Source organism: Benincasa hispida, chromosome 5 (assembly GCF_027475165.1).
Source record: "Benincasa hispida cultivar pf3 chromosome 5, pf3_genome.v1.1, whole genome shotgun sequence".
In the NCBI taxonomy this organism is placed as follows: Eukaryota; Viridiplantae; Streptophyta; class Magnoliopsida; order Cucurbitales; family Cucurbitaceae; genus Benincasa; species Benincasa hispida.
The window spans coordinates 65433077-65452395 of record NC_143482.1 but is presented as its reverse complement, the minus strand read 5'-3'; the positions used below and the strand labels follow the sequence as shown (position 1 = coordinate 65452395).

Here is a 19319-nt window from a genome sequence, read left to right as displayed (position 1 = left end):
ACTCTATCCATTGTCTGTTCATTTAATGAAGCATGCTATAATTTATTATTTATGCATAATCTGTTCTTGTAGACTATAATGTTTTGTGTTATTTCTCAATGGAACTTGGAACGATCTGCTTCCGCTCATTGGATCTCTATTCAGAGTTCCTTCATAAGGATATAAATGTACCATTGGTTCAATTTGATTTTGATTTATTTTTTAATAAAAAAAATTGATCCAAACTAATATTTATTTTGGCTTTTTTTCTATACAAATCAAAGATGTCTAATTTTATTCTAAAAAGTAAAACCAAATAAGTGGATCCGTTTGTTTTTTGGTTTTTTTGTTGCACTCCTAAGTCATATTTTTTAATTTGCAATTGGGAAGTGGAAAAAAAAAAAAACCCAAAACCAAAAAAATATCGGCAAGTGAACGGCGACAAAGCAACCACAAAGAGAAGTGCACGTATTCATTTCCCAAACCACATCCGTTCTCTTTAAGAACTCCGGCCTCATCTTCCGTCGTTGAATCCTCTCTGCCCTCCGCCATTCAATCTCAGAGCCCGCCATTTCATTGAATCCCTCATACTAATTGGCTACTACTATCCATTTTCCCCACAATCCTGCTCTGTGAAAGGTAGTAAGGTATGCTTCTCTTCTTCAATTTGGTCCTTTAATGGTTTTCCCATGTTCTCTCTTGAGCCGAAAGTTTTCGTAATTTCTTCCGATGCCTAGTTGGTGATTAACAGTTGCTGAAGTAATTTTCCGACTCAATTTTCTGGCATTCATATTGAAATGACTGTATTGATCGAAATGCTATCTACTAGGAGTGTTTGAGATTCTAACTGGAAGTTATGGTTGCTATGTATCTGTACCGTGGTTGAAGAGTTGGGTTCTATGTTAGTCCCTTGATTTTACAGCTAATGAGCTGTTCTAGCTTGTAGAAATAATTGCTTGAAGATGCAGTCTCTATTCTAGCTGCTTCTAGTTTATATCATATTTGCATCATTGTCTTTCATGATCTTTGATAATTAGCCCTGGAGATGCGATTTTATTGATTAATTCATTTATTGTTCGGTTTGTGAATGGCTCGGTGTGGGGAAATAGCCATGAGCTAGAGTATGTGAAGTTTTAATCAAACATCTTTGTTTTGGTTTTATAATATGTTGCTGTCTTTTCCGTATCTTCAGATATGGCTGCCTCTTCTGCATCTGCATGTCTTGTGGGAAACGGTATGTCCACCCACTGTTCCAAATCAAATCTACGCAAGTTTTTGCATAGCAGGCGATTAGTCCCTTCAACAAGCCTCCAGTCATTGGGTAAAAGGGCTAAAGCCGGTGTGGTAAAGGCATCTCTTGAACCAAGGGAGAATGAAGGAAGAAGAGACTTCCTAAAGTTATTGCTTGGAAATGTTGGAGTTGGTACATCCGCTTTGTTAGGAAGTGGGAGGGCCAATGCTGATGAACAAGGGGTATCTTCATCTAGGATGTCTTATTCTAGGTTTTTGGAGTATCTGGACAAGGATAGAGTGAAGAAAGTTGATCTATTTGAAAATGGAACTATAGCAATTGTTGAGGCCGTTTCCCCTGAATTGGGCAATCGGGTGCAGCGTGTTCGTGTACAGCTTCCAGGACTTAGCCAGGAGCTTCTTCAGAAGTTTAGGGAGAAAAACATTGACTTTGCTGCACATAATGCTCAAGAGGATTCTGGCTCTTTGTTATTCAACTTAATTGGGAATCTAGCCTTCCCACTAATTTTGATTGGAGGGCTATTTCTACTATCGAGGCGTTCATCTGGAGGGATGGGTGGTCCTGGAGGCCCTGGGTTCCCTCTTGCATTTGGTCAATCTAAGGCAAAGTTCCAAATGGAACCAAACACTGGTGTGACTTTTGATGACGTTGCTGGAGTAGATGAAGCCAAGCAGGATTTCATGGAGGTGGTCGAGTTTCTTAAGAAGCCCGAGAGGTTCACTGCTGTTGGAGCTCGCATTCCTAAAGGTGTTCTTCTTGTTGGTCCTCCAGGAACTGGGAAGACATTGCTAGCCAAGGCTATTGCTGGTGAAGCAGGTGTCCCGTTTTTCTCCATTTCGGGTTCTGAGTTTGTTGAGATGTTTGTTGGTATTGGTGCTTCTCGAGTTCGTGATCTCTTCAAGAAGGCCAAGGAAAATGCACCTTGCATTGTGTTTGTTGATGAAATTGATGCTGTTGGACGTCAAAGAGGCACTGGAATTGGTGGTGGGAATGACGAACGAGAACAAACACTTAACCAGCTACTAACTGAAATGGATGGGTTTGAGGGAAACACTGGGATTATTGTAATTGCTGCCACAAACAGGGCAGACATTCTTGACTCTGCTTTGTTGAGGCCTGGACGTTTCGATAGACAGGTGAGAATTATTTCATTATTGACAGGCAATTTTCTATTATTAAAGATCTGTGTTTGAGTTGGTGCCTAGCAGAAGAAAAGACTTCTGAGTTCTGAGTATTGTACTCTAATGCATGCAGGTCACTGTTGATGTCCCTGACGTGAAGGGGAGGACAGAAATTTTAAAGGTTCATGCTAATAACAAGAAGTTTGATAATGATGTTTCTCTCGATGTTATAGCCATGAGAACACCTGGTTTTAGTGGGGCTGATCTTGCAAACCTCTTGAATGAGGCTGCCATATTGGCTGGACGGCGTGGTAAGACTGCTATTTCATCTAAAGAGATTGACGACTCGATTGATCGGATTGTGGCTGGTATGGAAGGAACAGTAATGACTGATGGGAAGAGCAAAAGCCTTGTGGCATATCATGAAGTTGGGCACGCCATTTGTGGGTACGTTATCTGTTGTATAAATTGCATAATCCTTCATTTGTAACAATATCATTGAGTATGCTCTTTCATCTAATTTATCTGCTCGACTCCAAGTTACACACTATTTTGATGAAAATCAATATCTCAAACTGTGACTCGTACTAACCTGTCCAGAGTTTTATTTGAGCTTTCGTATACGTTTTAAACAGCCGAATAGAGTTCTATAAGGTATAACAGCTTTATTACCAGATACCCTAAAAGGGTTTGCAGCGGACAGCCAGTTTGATAGGGCTCACACACACACCATATATATATATCTTAACTAGGGTTTAACAAGTTTTGAATACATATTCTTACTGCTCTGCATGTTAATTAACATAATTCATATTATAATTCAGTATCCTCACCATTTGACGACTCTTAATATATAGACATGTTTTTTTAAAGCAAGACTGTGGCTCTAATAATCTGTTCTGAGTTCCCAACCAGTTGATGCTCGCATTTCTTGCAGAACTATACTCCACCCCATTTGTCTTCGCCCCCCCGCTCAATTTCTTTTCCCTTCACCTATTTCACGTTCTTCAATGAAAGATGGTTTAAAAAGAAGTTGCTTAAACTTTTATCACATCTTCCATGTAGTACTTTGACTCCTGGACATGATCCTGTTCAAAAGGTGACCTTAGTTCCACGTGGTCAGGCTCGTGGTCTTACCTGGTTTATTCCTTCCGATGATCCAACCTTGATCTCCAAGCAGCAACTCTTTGCTAGAATCGTCGGTGGACTAGGTGGCAGGGCAGCTGAGGAAGTGATCTTTGGTGAGCCAGAGGTGACAACAGGTGCAGCAGGTGACCTGCAACAAATCACTGGGTTAGCCAAACAGGCAAGTTTAAACCCATTCACCATGTTAACTACTCATTATTTTGTTCAAACCATTTCTTAATACTGTCTGCTCCATTGAAAAGTGTAATGAACACTATGCCTTTGCTTGGTTTGTTTGCAGATGGTTGTAACATTTGGGATGTCTGAAATAGGTCCATGGTCTCTCATGGACTCTGCAGCTCAGAGTGCTGATGTTATCATGAGAATGATGGCTAGGAACTCCATGTCCGAAAAACTTGCCGAGGACATCGATGCTGCCATCAAGAGAATATCCGACGAAGCCTATGAAATTGCATTGGCTCACATTAGGAACAACCGTGAAGCCATGGACAAGATTGTTGAGGTCCTACTTGAGAAGGAAACAATAACAGGTGACGAATTCCGGGCGATTCTTTCGGAATTTGTAGAAATCCCAGTTGAAAACAGGGTTGCTCCAGCAGCAGCATCTACACCAGTTGCTGTTTAAACAGCTTTAGAACATACTGTAATTACAATTGACAAGTATTTGTACGTATTGAAGTGTACTATAGTCTTCGGTCACATGTAATTAAGAGGGTTTAAATAGTCATTTGATCTCTTGAAAACATCTGTGGATTTGTAATTTCTCGCCTTGGTGTTTTCCCTTGCTGAACTTGTTATAGTAAATGGCCAGCTAAGTCGCATGTTATGACCAGGAAATTTAAATTGTGATAAAGGGTCAAGTGAGTCGGGATCGAAGCAACGTCGATAGTTGGCTTGGTTTGAAAGATTTTGTTCGTTTTTATTGGTTCTTTCAACTTTAGAACAATTGTAAGCATAATAATAACATATTTCAAAAGAATAGGTAGAAATAACAATATTTAGTTTCAGCGGGATAGAGTTTATTCTGGATAAATTTTGTTATATTTGCAATTCTTTAGAAATGTTCTTATACACTTAATGATTAGTCTAAAAATACTACTTATTGCTATTACCCTTTAATTTCCTTTTTGGTTTGGTTAGTTTCATTCTACTAGTCAAAATTATAAATAGTGATAAATTATAAATTAGATCTCTATGGTTTTAGAAAATATTAAAATTTAATCCTTCTAGTTTGATAAAATCTCATAAATAGTCCCTAATGTAAGGGAATTATTTACGAAACATTTATCAAATCATAGCATTAGAAACTATTTATGAGGTTTTACTAAATTATATGGATTAATTTTAACTTTTAAAATCATAAGTACAAAATTATAACTTTCTCCTAAACGTAAAGACCAAATTTATAATTTAACCTAAATTTAGTTTTTGAATTTTTGAATTTTATAAAATTTTATTGGAAACAGAATTGAAAGTTTGAAATTCGATTAAGCATTAGACACAAAATTTATTTTTATATTTAATTGATAATTAATTTAAATATTTTCGAATTCGTTGAAAATTCACAAGATACAAAATAAAATTTTAAAAAATTACTCAACTACTTTTCACTTCTAATTAATGAAACATATCTCAATTGGTTAACACATATATTTTTAAACTAGTTATATATATATATTTTACAAAGAAGTAAGGAAGTGTTTGATAAATGGGTATGAGTTATTGAGTTGGGTGGGTATTTATTACCCATGTTTGTTAAGTCCATAAAGAAAACCTATGGGTTATTAAAACCCTTTTTTACCCACTCAAAACTCTCCTTTTTTATCCCTCAAAACTATGACCTTTTATATTAATATGGTTGTTTTCAAAACTTATTAGGGAAATAAGGTTGTTTTGAAACTTATTAGAGAAATATTGTTGTTTTGCTAGAAGTCGAGGGTTGAGGATTCAATTAATATAGAGGTCGAACGTTGAGAACTCAACAAACAAAGAAAAACTTGGAAACAACATGTATATTAGGGTTGTCGAAGGTTGAAGTTTCAACATACATAGGTCGAACATTAATCGAATGTTGAGAACTCGACAAACAAAGAAAAACTTGGAAACAATATGTATAAAGGGTTGTCGAAGGTTGAAGTTTTAACATATATAAGTCGAAACTTCAACCCTCGACAAGTGAAATCTCTCTAATTTTGTGATAAGGATCTCGCTTTAGAGGAAAATCTCGCTAATTTTATGATGAGGATCTCGCTCTAGAAGGGAATATCGCTAGAAATGTGGGCTGAAACTCGCTGGTAAGGTGAACATCGTTAAGAAAAAAGTTTGTTAAAGAAATGCTTGATCTCACTCATGAGGATCTCGCTCATGAGGATGATCTCGCTCATCCTAATCTGATTTTCATTTCAAATTTGGTAGCTAATTTAATAGAGTTTTTGTGTTATATTACATAAATATTTTTTTCCAATTCATAGCTTACTTTTTAGTTTTACAAAAATTTGATATGATGATTTGGTTCATTGTTTTTGTTGGATTCTTCCAAGGACCGATCTTATCTTATATGTTCAAATTCATTCTACTATCATTTTTGTTGGTTCATTCTAGTCATATTTGGTTCATTGACTTGGTTCATTCTACTGCCATATTTGTCATATTTGGTTCATTGTTTTTTAGTATTTGTATTTACTTAACTTTACTACCAACGTGGCTGCTACTTACTTTCAACTAACATTCAAATTAATTTCGCTCTTTAATTAATGAGGTTAAATTAATTTCACTCTTTAATAAATGCATCAAACTCTCTCCAACAACCACTTCTTTCTACAATGCACCCAACTCTCTCCAACAACCACTTATTTCTCCCTCTTCTATTTATAGATGACTTCCCACTAATACTTTTTATATTTCCTTATTCAATTTATTTTTTTATTACTCCTTAATTCAATTTATTTTTTTTATTGGTTACTCTTTAGTTCAATTTATTTTACTTTATTTCTAATCTAACTATCATTATTTTGTGTTTCTTGTAGGGTCCAAACTAATTGCACAAAATCATTCCTAATTAGTTTGAGGAGATTTGTTATTTTGAGGTTCAAAGTATCTCCATTTTTTTAGGACTTATTTTTTTTTTTATGGAAATATGTTATTTGTTAATTCTTGGTCACATTTTTCTGGGAATACTAGTTCACAAATTTTTTTATTAATGGTTGGCGACATTATATTTTTTAGTCTAATACTTCTCAAATTTTTGATGAATTATGGGTGAAATAGTACAATTATGTACTTTTTTTTATCTAATAATACGTTCATTTCAATTCTTTTTTTTCAGCTTCAATAAGAACATATTCTATATATTTTGGTATGTTATTATCAAGCTAGTTTCAGGATTAATTTTAGTATGTCTTACTATCGTTTCACAATCAAAATTGATTTTTTTTTTAATTATGTAATTGTAATGAAACGATGGTATTAATATTATAACCAATGTTTAATTTTTGAAAAATATAGTTTCTAATCGGTGACATAAGAATTAAAAAAATATTACACACCAATATTCATACAATCAGTTCACCAAGTTTTGAAAGTATGGAAAAATACATATATTTTTTTTTTCTATATATATCGTTTTAACACATCTTTCGGTGAAAATTTGTTGTCCTAGGAACTAGTAGTATGACAAGTTTTTAGAAGTTGATACAAATTGTTCATAAACCAATCTAGGAAAAAAAATAAGAAGAATAAGAAAGAGAGAGAGAGAAAAAAAAAAAGAGAACCCACTAGGACTTAACTAAAATATCCTCAAGGAAAAAACCCACTAAGCCCTTGAAAACATGTATTTTTAGATTATTATAGGTACATTGGGAAATAACACCATAAATCTAAACTATAACCCAATATGCCCAATACCGACGCTTGACATCGTTTGCTATTCTTTCTTAATCATGAAACATAATCCGCCAAATACCTTACCCTTTCAGGAACAACTTGTGTATCCCTTTCCCTATAAAGATGGATACTGTTGAAGACCTCTTTTCGATCATGAGAATTATTTTGCATACAGTTGTTCATAACACTAACCACGTTATTGAACAACTACCGAAGGATGGAGAGACAACCGACATATGCTAGGCACTACATTAGGCCGTTGACCTTCTTTCGCTTAATTTACGAGAGTGACTTGGCATGTCTTGAAAGCACCTGAATGGATAGACGTACCTTTATGATTCTATGTAATATGCTACGATCGACTGGTTGTTTGGAACCAACAAGATGTATGGACGTCGAAGAGATGGCTGTGATATTCCTACACATTCTTACACACGATGTCAAGAATCGAGTGGTACGCAAAAAATTTTCGAGGTCTGGTGATACAGTTTTGAGATATTTCAACACAGTTCTTAGGGCAGTCTTACAACTTCACACTGTTTTGTTAAGAAAACCAGAACCGATCATAAATACATACACCGATGGAAGATGGAAGTGGTTTCAGGTACAAAAAGTACTCAATTTTTTATATGAATATGTCATAAATATGCATGCAAAGATAGATTTTTTTTTTTTTTTTCAAATTCATTCTGATCACTTGAGAGAAATAAAATTGTCTAGGTGCGCTAGATGACACATACATTAAAGTGAATGTTAGTGTCGTCGATCGACCTCGATATAGGACGAGAAAGGGAGAGATTGCCACAAACGTTCTTGCGGTGTGTGATCAAAATGGGGAGTTCGTCTTTGTTTTGCCAGGGTGTGAAGGGTCTGTAGCCAATTCAAGGGTTCTTAGGGATGCAGTTTCGCGACCGTATGGATTGAGGGTTCCAAAGAGTATTATAATAACCGTATACGTTATTTAGACATGCGTACATGCCACAACACATATGCATGATATTTCGAAACGTGTATAGGATACTATTACCTACATGATGCTGGATAACCCAACGCTGAAGGATTCTTGGCACCGTACAGAGGGGAACGATACCATCTCTCCGGTTGGCATGGAGCAGGAAACGCACCGACAACTGCAAGAGAATTTTTCAACATGAAACATTCTTCAACAAGGAATGTTATCGAGTGAGTGTTTGGGTTGTTAAAGGGGTGGTGGGCTATTCTTAGGGGAAAATCATTCTACCCAATACAAGTCCAATGTCGAACAATAACTGCATGTTGCCTTATTCACAACTTGATCACAATGGAGATGGGAATCGGTGCAATGCTTGACGTGCCCGATGAGGAGAATTCTGCATCAGTTGGTCTTGATGGAGATCATATTGAATTTGTTGAATCATCGAAGGAATGAACCAAGTTCAGGGATGACTTAGTGGTCGAAATGTTTACTCAATAGCAAAGAGCCTGATTATTCAAAGTTCTTTGCTTACTTTTCTTTTACTACTGAATGGAATTTAATTATGGAACATTCCAAGTATGTCGTGAAAATGTTTTGTGCCAAGACTCGGTGTGAACAAGTTAAATTGGAACATATAATTTCAACAGTTTATCCTTTGTTTATGCATGTGTTTCATTTACAGAATCTTTTCATCAAAAAACGTATGCATGCAGCATAATGATAGGTAATGGTAAGAGGTCTAAAAACGTATGGTCGAAGGTGGAGGACACTAAGTTGGTGGAAGCTCTATATTATTTGGTGGAGACCGGTTGGAGGTCCGACAATGGGACGTTTCGACCAGGATACCTACAACACTTGGAGCGAATTCTGCATGAGAAAGTGCCTGGGTGTGCACTGAATCAGAACACCATTAAGTGTAAGGTGAGGAGTCTAAAGAAACAATACAATGCAGTATCAGAGATGTTAAGTTAGTCGAGGTTCGGCTGGAACGAGGAGTTCAAATGTGTCCAGGTTGAGAGGGAGATTTTCGATCTTTGGGTTTGGGTAAGATTTTAGAAAAAAAATGTACGGGTACGTGTTATAATATAAATATTAATAATGTATATGTGTATCAATGCAGAGTCATCCCAATGCGAAGGGGATGTGGAACAAGCCATTCCCATATTACGATGCTCTCTCCACCGTATTTGGGAAAGACAGAGCAGTAGGGCAATCAAGTGAGGACCCATACGTGATGCGACGAATGCACTCAGAGAGTTTGAAGATGACATTCGACTTGGATCACAGGACTATCACACACCTGAGGTTCCCCAGACAGAATCACCATTAAATCAAGATGAAATAGATGAAGAACCAGCAAGAAATCTACAGGTAGAACGAGTGTATCTGCCGAGTCATCTCGAGGTAGTAAGAGGAAAAGGCCATCATTCCAAGCTGAAATGATCGACGTCATGAGATCGACTGTTGAAATGCAGAGCACACACATGGGTAGACTTGCATCGTGGCAAAAGGAGAAGTATGAGCTGGAGTTCGGGCGTCGGAAGGAAGTAGTAAATGCCATATACAACATTGATGGCCTGGATAAAGATGATCAGGTCACCCTTATTGACCTCTTTGTCACGGACATTCAGAAGACAGATTGCTTCCTTGCAGTATTAGAACACGCACGGAAGAGGTACTGTCTCCGTCTACTAGGAAGAAACATGTAGACTGACCACACCCCTATATTTTGTTTATAATTCTTTTGGATAACAGCAAATGGACAATGGACTGTCATGTCAAAAAGAATGATAACTTTTGCATACATCATGACATGTAATTTTTGTGTTTGTATTATGACACGAATATTATAAGTATGGAAAAGAACATATATTTTGTGAATTTTTTTTTTGGAAACGGCCACATGTTCGGTCGGTTCATATTATTTTTGTGATCTTATGAAAAATGTTACTGTACTACATCACAGTCTCACCATCATAATCAAATGAAAGGTAATTATCCTATGTATAATTTCAATTCCAAATATACTATCCATATTATATAAAAATAAACTGTATGATATGTAAAATAATAAAGTTAAGTTATCAAGATTTAATATATATACATACAATATACCAATTAGTAATTAGGATAATTACCTTCAATATATATACAAACATTCAATATCTATACATACAATATATAATATACCAATTAATTGAGCAGCAATATGAACTATATTTTGTTGGTATGTTTTACCGATTGAAGAGAATTAGAATTATTACCATTTTTTAAAAGAATATATGAAAAATTATCTATTATATTATACAAATTGATAAAAAAAAAATTTGAGCTTGTCCATTTATGTCATAAATGATTTGAGAAAATACGTGTATATTTGAAAATTAATCAACAATAGCAAAGCATAAAACTAAAAAATAAAAGAATGAAATAAGAAACAAATAGAAAAAAATAGGACTAATCTCATTCACAAAAAAATTGTATCAGATCCCCAACTCAACTCAACTCAACTCTGCACAACAAACACAGACAATAATTATCAACTTAACTCAACTTGCAAACAAACACAGACAATTTAACTCTCCAGATAATAATTACCAATTCAACTCAACTCAATTCCCTACTTTTATCACATACCAAACACACCATAAATGTTTTAAAAAATCAACTTAAACTAACTTTTGCAAGAGGAATTTAAGTATGGATTATAATAGACCAACTTCATAACCCTCAATCCAAGAACTAAACCACCAAATATGGTCGAACCCATATGAGTACGCAAAATGAGCATTGACAATCGTGTAAATTGTGGGATGAAAAAGAGGATTGCACAAATCAAATCGCTTAGCTTACTTTAAATCCTCGGCTTTACCATTTCCTCCGGAAATTTTCACAAAATGATCTCAAACCCAAAAACTTTTCTAGTAATGACCTATTTCTAAAAACTTTTCTACTTCTAACTTTTTCTCTATGCGAAATTCCAAAATTACATCCAGTTTTTAAAACTCCTCAAATCACACCACATTTCTTCTTTCAATGATTTTTTCAGCCTTTCATTCAATGTGCATTCAATACAACACCATCATTCCACCAAAACATTTATTCACAACTAATATTCTATCAATAGCATTGAATAACATTGGTATGAAGAGAATGGAAGGTCACTTTCAATATTCACTTTCTGTTGAACTCCCCACGAAATTCTCTTATTGTTCTCTCGTAGCTTTCTCTCAGAGTTTTAGTCCAACATCTTCGTTGATCGCTTTCATCGTCAGATTCAGAAACGGAGAGAATGTAAGTGATATTCTACAATTTCTTGTCCCAAATCACTTTCATAATAAGTGTCATTTACGATCGTATAGTAATATATACACAATCGTTCATTATAATATAAACGATCGTTCATAAATTACAATACGTCGTATAGTACGTTATACACGATCATTTAATAAATTATAAACGATCATGTAGTAATTTATCAATAATCGTATAGTAATTTATAAACGATTGTCTAAACATTTATAAACGATCACATAGTAATGTATAAACGATCGTTCACTTATCAATGATTTGCTTATCCCATTGTAGATCAATGGCACTACTTCGCATCTTTGTACGATTTGGTGGGGATTGGAATGAGTTTGGAAGAAATTATGTTTGTGGTCATATGAAAGATTTGAACCTCAGAAATGATATAACAGTTAGTGAGTTAGTGAGTATAATGTGCCAACGACTAGATATCGATCTGGATATGTTTGATATACACATCAAATATTGTTACAATTTATTGGTCCCAACTCCCCTAATTGACATAATCAATGATGAAGACCTTATTTTTTTTAGAAGGTAGTGATGCATCCTAGATGTCGTTATTTGTATCAGTTACACCTTGTAAAGTCATGGAGTACACATGGAGAATATGTACCAACATTGCAATCCAACCGATCAACCTATTTCAACTAGTTAAAATTGTGGGGTTGCAACCATTTCGACACGCAATATTCATACCATGTCTTCACTTGATGATCATATTGAGCCATATAACTTGGGTGATGACCGAAGTGAAGCTTGGTTTGGTCAGAACAGTGAACCTAGATGTACTTCACAATTCGATACTGAACATGGATATGGACAATCTTTAGGACTACAAACTTCTCCAACACCTAACATCCATGTTTCAACCCTACCTACTCCCGTCCCACCAGTTGTGATGCCTTCGGTTGTAATGCATTCCACCGTTCCAACCGAACCATTTATTGATATACCCAGGCCATCCGGGGGCCCATCGTATGAAAAATTCGTAACAACTTGGTTGACAAATTCAAAAATAAGGACATAATCCCACACTTCTACCTAGCGACAGAAGCTTATAGAATGTCTGAGTTTCAGATGTACTGGGCTAAACTCCATCAATATCTTGGTGTGACGGCTTATCTTGAAGAGGTTGGATTACAACGTTGGGTAAGAGTTCATCAAGTCCATTGTAGGTATGTGTTAAACCCCCAATAATTCACACGTATAAGAGGAGGGGCAAAGAAGGAATTCCACCGAAGAAAACTGTCGCAACCGATTTGGCAGAGAAGGAAATGGTTACAGAGAAGATATTGGAGCAGGAAAGAGGGTAGAGAAAGGGACCTCAGGTCCTTTATAAAACACCAACTGGAGAAGAGGAGGGGCATATCTATTCTGAAGATAAATAATAGCTAGAAGGCTATCTATGGAGAGATAACCCCAACCCTCTCGAATTGAGCTGGGAATTTTGTGAAAATCTATGTTCTTTAATTCCTTATATTTCTTGTTACTTGAATATCCTTTTCCAACTATTTCTCGGTTTGTATTGTGTTCGTTTGAAAGTTTAATATCAACGAGACACCCTTTTTCATCCACTATACTTATGTTCTTTGTGAGTGAGCATGTGCAGGAATCAGGGTCTTAATAAATTGGTATCAAAGACCAACCAATCCTAGGGAGAACGAGAGCTATGGCTCATAATTTTTTGGAAGAAAGGTTGGAGACGAGCGAAAAAGAGATAGAAAGCTTGAAGGACCACTGTTAGGCCTGTGCAAAAATGTCGAGAAGTTGGCAGAAGAAGTTAGGGAGAACAACTCTTCAAAGAAGAAGGAAGATGCAGCCGGGTTGGAGAGAGCGATCCATAAAGCCAAGGATAAGATGGACGAAGCCAAGTCTTCCCACTTAGGGGGATTAACAGCAACAATAAAGGAAAATACAAGCGCTTGGAGATTCCTCTTTTCACCAGAGAGAAACCAGAATCTTGGGTGTATCGCGTGGAGCACTACTTCGAGATCCATGAACTGACTGATGTGGAAAAGGCAAAGGTAGCAGTGGTAAGTTTTGCACTTGATGAAGTAGATTGGTTCAGGTGGAGTAACAATTGACGAGCCATCAACGTGGGAAAAACTGAAGAATAGGCTATTTGAACACTATCGAGCCATCGGAGAAGGAAGCCTATGCGCATGATTATTGAAGATCAGGCAAGATGGATCCTATGCTGAGTATGTAAAGATTGTGACCTACTAGGCGCCCTTGTCGGAGCTATCAGAGGAGGTGCTGAAAGACGCGTTTATGAATGGCCTTGAACTGGCATTACAAGTAGAGGTGATTAGCAGGAACCTGCGTACATTAGATGAAAGTATACGTGAAGCACAGTTGGTGAATGATCGGAATTTAGCCCTCAAAATCGCCCTGACAGACTTGGGAGTACACAGGCCCAACAAGAAGGTGACCCAATTGGGTAGAAAAGAGCCTACCATGCCCGAAGAAGGCTGCTCTAAAAGAATTGATTCCCCAGTGATGAAGCAAGTGGCGATATTGGTGAAAAATATAACAAAAAAGAAGCCCCTCTTAAAAAGACTATCGGACTCAGAGTTTCGGAAGAGGTTAGATAAGAGCCTCTGTTTCCAATGCAATGAGAAATACGCCTCAGACTGTCCCTGCAAGCTGAAGGAAAGTAGACAGTTAATGTTATTTATCGCTAATGATGAGGATGGATCAGACAATGAAGAGACCACGAAAGAAAAAGAAAAGTCAGAGCTGAGTGCTATAGAAACCATCAAGAATGCGCAGCTGACATTAAAATCGATGATGGGGTTCTCGGCAAAAGGAACCATGAAACTGAAAGGCACGATTCGAGGCCAGGAAGTAATTGTACTCATAGATTCAGGCGCATCTCACAATTTCATTCACCAGGATACGGTAAGAGAACTTGATCTTCCTTTAAAACAGAGTGCCAAGTTTGGGGTAGTAATTAGGAATGGATCTTCCATCCAAGGGAAAGAAGTTTGTGAGGAGGTGGAACTTCAACTTCCTGGGCTGCTCGTCAAGGCAAACTTCCTAGCCATTGAGTTAGGACGAATGAATGTAGTGTTAGGAATGCCCTAGTTATGCACCACCGAATTCATGGGTATCCATTGGCCTTCACTAACAACATCGTTTTTATCAGGTGATGTGTAGGTGGTGCTTCGAGGAGACCCATCATTGACAAAAGCTAAAGTATCTCTTAAGCCCTTGTTCAAGATGTGGCAAGAGGAAGACATGGGATTCTTAATCGACTTTCAGCAGTTAGAAAGTGAGAAAGGGAGGATCCACGAGGATTTAGAAAGGTGGCAGATCGAGAAACTACCAACAGTGATTCAAGAATTGCTAAAGGAGAATGAAGGAGTATTCAATACCCCAACAAATCTACCACCCATATGACTAGTCAGTCATGGCATTTTAACAATGGAAGGGCAGAACTGGTCAACGTGCGCCCGTATAAGTATGGACACACGCAGAAGGAAGAAATTGAAAAGCTAGTTAGCGAAATGCTGCAAGCCGACATCATTTGGCCAAGTCGAAGCCCGTATTCTAGCCCTGTCCTCTTAGTGAGAAAGAAAGATGGAGGGTGGCATTTTTGTGTAGATTATAGAAAACTAAACCAGGCCACCATTGCAGATAAATTCCCCATTCCGATCATCGAAGAGCTACTAGATGAGCTACGTGGAGCGGCAATATTTTCAAAACTAGACCTGAAGTTAGGGTATCATCAAATTCGGATGAGGGAGAGTGATATAAAAAAGACTGCTTTTCGAACACATGAAGGCCATTATAAATTTTTAGTGATGCCGTTCGAATTAACCAATGCCCCTGCCACCTTTCAATCATTAATGAACCAGGTGTTCCACCCTCATCTTAGAAAATTCATTCTGGCATTTTTTTTTTATGATATTCTTGTGTATAGTCCAAATCTTTCGTTTCATGAAAGCCACTCAAGGGTAGTTTTTGATGCACTGAAGGACAACCAGCTCTTCGCCAATAAGAAGAAGTGTGTGTTTTGCCAAACAAAAATTCAGTATTTGGGACATTTGATATCTCAACGAGGGGTAGAAGCCGATGGGGACAAGATAAGAACAATGGTGGAATGGCCTCAACCAACAAACGCGATAGAATTACATGGATTTTTGGGCCTCACAGGCTACTATCGAAGATTTGTTAAAGGATACAACAACATAACAGCCTCTTTAACGCAACTACTTCAGAAGAATGGCTTTAAATGGAATGAAGAGGCGACAAAGGCATTTGAGGAATTGAAGCAAATGATGGTGTCTTGCCCTGTTCTAGCACTACTAGACTTCTCAAAACCCTTTATCATTGAGACAGACGCATCAGGTTATGGATTGGGAGTGGTTCTATCCTAAGAAGGCAACCCAATAGCTTACTTCAGCCAAAAGCTATCGGCCAGGGAACAAGCCAAGTCCATCTATAAAAAAGAACTCAGGGCAGTGGTTTTAGCTGTGTAGAAATGGAGACACTACCTATTGGGGGGAAATTCACAATCAAGTCAGATCAAAAGGCACTTAAGTTCTTATTAGAACAACGAGAGATGCAACCCCAATTTTAGAAATGGTTGACCAAAATTCTAGGGTATGACTTTGAGATCTTATATCAACCTGGACTGCAGAATAAGGCCGCAGATGCCCTCTCCATGTTCAATCTCCAGCAGAAAATTACATGTTATCAACCCCGGCCATCATAGACATGAAAACTATTCTTCAATAAGTAGAGAAAGATGAGGAACTCCAATAAATTATAAGGCTTCTGAAAGATAACCCTGAAGGAAAACCCTGATCAGTGGATGAACAATTGACTGCTGTACAAGGGAAGGATAGATCTCTCGTGCAAATCCATGTCGATACCGACCCTACTACACACCTTTCACAATTCAATGTTAAGCGGACATTCAGGCTTCTTGAGGACGTACAAAAGAATGAATGGTGAGTTATTTTGGCCAGGGATGAAAGTGGATATACAGAGATACATGGAGAAATGTGGGTATGTCAAAGAAACAAGTCGGATTCACTCTCACCAGCCGACTTATTACAACCACTCCCTATCCCTGAATTGATTATTGAGGAATGGACCATGGACTTCATCGAAGGATTGCCTAAGGCAGGAGGCTATGATACTATTCTAGTGACAATCGACCAGCTAAGTAAGTATGGACACTTTATCCATCTTAAACACCCTTTCTCTGCTAAACAAGTGGCTGAAGAATTTGTGCAGGAGGTAGTCAAGCATCACGGTATTTTTAAGTTTATAACCACTGATTGAGATAAAATATTCTTAAGTAATTTCTGGAATGATTGCTCACAACCATGGGTACACGCCTACAAAGGAGCACGACCTTCCACCCCCAAACAGATGGACAAACAGAGAGAGTCAATAGATGCGTGGATACTTACCTAAGGTGTTTTTGCAATGAGCAACCTACACGGTGGAACAAGTGGTTGGCGTGGATAGAATTATGGTATAACACGACATAACATAGCTCAATTAGAACTACTCCTTATCAAGCAATGTATGAAAGGCCTCCCCCACCGTTAGTAGCCTTTGGAGACAAAAGAACAACAAACGATTCAGTGGAACAACAACTCAAAGAAAGAGATCTCACCTTGAATGCCTTGAAGGAACAATTGATTGTAGCTCAAAACTGCATGAAGAAGAATGTTGACCTGCATAGAAGAGAGATGCATCTTGAAATAGGGGAAGATAAGCTTAGACCATATCGGCAAAGGTCTTTAGCTTGAAAAAGAAATGAAAAACTTTCATCTAAGTTCTATGGACCCTATAAAGTGTTAGAAAAGAGGGGAAGTGGCCTATAAGTTGGATCTTCCCCCCGAAGCATCCATTCATAATGTCTTCCACATATCTCAGCTAAAAAAGAAATTGAGGCAAACTCAAAAAATGCAACACATTCCACCGGTGTTGTCAGAAGAATTTGAGCTACAAGTTAAACTGGAGTTAGTCTTAGGAGTACGTTGGGATGGCGAGTTAGAAATACAAGAGTGGTTAGTGAAGTGGAAAGGGCTAACTGAAAGTGAAGCCACTTGGGAGGAAGCTCCTTTGATGAAGTGAAAGTTCCCCAACTTCCACCTTGAGGACAAAGTGCAATTCAAGAGGGGAGGTATTGTTAAACCCCCAATAATTCACGTGTATAAGAGGAAGGGAAAAGAAGGAATTCCACCTAAGAAATCTGCTGCAACTGATTTAGCAGAGAAGGAAATGGTTACGGAGAAGATAGTGGGTCAGGAAAGAGGGTAGAGAAGGGGACCTCGGGTCCTTTATAAAGCACCAACTGGAGAAGAGGAGGGGCATGTCTATTCTAAAGATAAATAATAGCTAGAAGGATATCCATGGAGAGATTACCCCAGCCCTCTCAAATTGAGCTGGGAATTTTGTGAAGATCTGTGTTCTTTAATTTCTGTATATGTTCTTGTTACTTGAATATCCTTTTCCAACTATTTCTCGGTTTGTATTGTGTTTGTTTGAAAGTTTAATATCAACGAGACACCCTTTTTCATCCACTATACTTGTGTTCTTTGTGAGTGAGTGTGTGTATGAATCAGGGTCTTAACAGTATGACAAGATGACGACAAATATAGTAGAATGCCTCAATGAAATGTTGAAAGATGCACGAGAACTACCAATCACGAAACTAGTAGAGCATATCCACGAGTGGCTACAAGGATGGTTCTATATTCCACGTACACATGCAATGACATGCACAAACATTGTAACTGATTACGCAATGAGTATTCTCTTAAGGAATCGGAATTGATGTCTAAAACATATCATGTTTCCCGGTAGATATGCATATAATTAATGTAGACGATGGATATTTGGGGGGTTGGTTGATCTAGGTTCACGGACATGTACTTGTATGGAGTTTAGTTGCCTCGAGATCCTGTGCTCCTATGCAATATCTGCAGCGACCTTGAGAAACATTAATGTTCAAACATTATGTGCAAAATGGTTTACAGTTGAATGTGTGCTTGTTGCTTATGCCGAACCAATCTTCCTAGTTGGACACATACAAGAATGGCGTCGAAGACCAGATTTTGAAGATTTGAACCAATTCTACACCGCGAAAGGTAGCAAGTGTAGGTTGACATCAAACCATCAGGATACCTTCAATTGGAGAGGAGCCACGACAAATACATAGGTATACACGATGTGGTCAGAGAGGACATAACAAAAAAACGTACAAACAAACATTGATAACACCTGATACTGACCCATCTAGATTGAACGATATATAATTTTTTTTTGGCGATCGCTTAGTTATTTCTGTACGATCACTTAGTTATTTGTATATGATCACTCAGTTAATTATGTATGATCACTTAGCTAATTATGCGCAATAGTTTAGATAGTATTAAACGATTGTTTAGATTTTCTAGACAATCGTTTACATATCGAGAGAAAATGCTTTGAAGAGAAATACTTTGAGCAGGAAATGAACGAAATGGAGGGAGACCTTATCGTTGTAAAGTATTTGTAGAGACGCGCATTCCAAACCGTTGGAAGGTTTTTTTAAAATTGGAGGTAATTTTAGAATTTCGCATAGACAAAAGGTTAGTGATAGAAAAGTTAAAAAAAAAAAGATCATTAATAGAAAAGTTTTTGAATTGTAGGTCATTTTGTGAAA

The 19319-nt window shown here is 37.3% G+C and overlaps 1 protein-coding gene and 1 pseudogene across 2 annotated transcripts; both read left to right on the top strand.

Annotated features, from left to right (window-relative positions):
• Nucleotides 1-259: 259 nt before the first annotated feature.
• Nucleotides 260-4335, top strand: LOC120077827 (ATP-dependent zinc metalloprotease FTSH 2, chloroplastic). Of its 2 annotated transcripts, none has more exons than XM_039031888.2 (5): nt 260-626; nt 1172-2367; nt 2486-2799; nt 3418-3658; nt 3779-4335. In XM_039031888.2, exons 2-5 carry the CDS (start codon nt 1174-1176, stop codon nt 4121-4123), a joined length of 2094 nt encoding a protein of 697 aa, XP_038887816.1. In that variant the 5' UTR covers nt 260-626; nt 1172-1173; the 3' UTR covers nt 4124-4335. The 2 variants fall into 2 exon arrangements, with proteins under 2 accessions (XP_038887816.1, XP_038887817.1); XM_039031889.2 differs by having other exon boundaries at nt 287-618.
• A 3448-nt stretch (nt 4336-7783) lies between these two features.
• On the top strand, nt 7784-8788 carry LOC150036346 (uncharacterized; annotated as a pseudogene).
• The last annotated feature ends 10531 nt before the right edge of the window (nt 8789-19319 follow it).

What these genes read in the sequence shown, in the direction of transcription:
- LOC120077827 (XM_039031888.2), top strand. Translation starts at nt 1,174, where the DNA reads ATGGCTGCCTCTTCTGCATCTGCATGTCTTGTGGGAAACGGTATGTCC. An exon ending in CTGGACGTTTCGATAGACAG is followed by an intron (nt 2,368 to 2,485) that starts GTGAGAATTATT and finishes TAATGCATGCAG; the next exon opens with GTCACTGTTGATGTCCCTGA. An exon ending in GTTGGGCACGCCATTTGTGG is followed by an intron (nt 2,800 to 3,417) that starts GTACGTTATCTG and finishes TCTTCCATGTAG; the next exon opens with TACTTTGACTCCTGGACATG.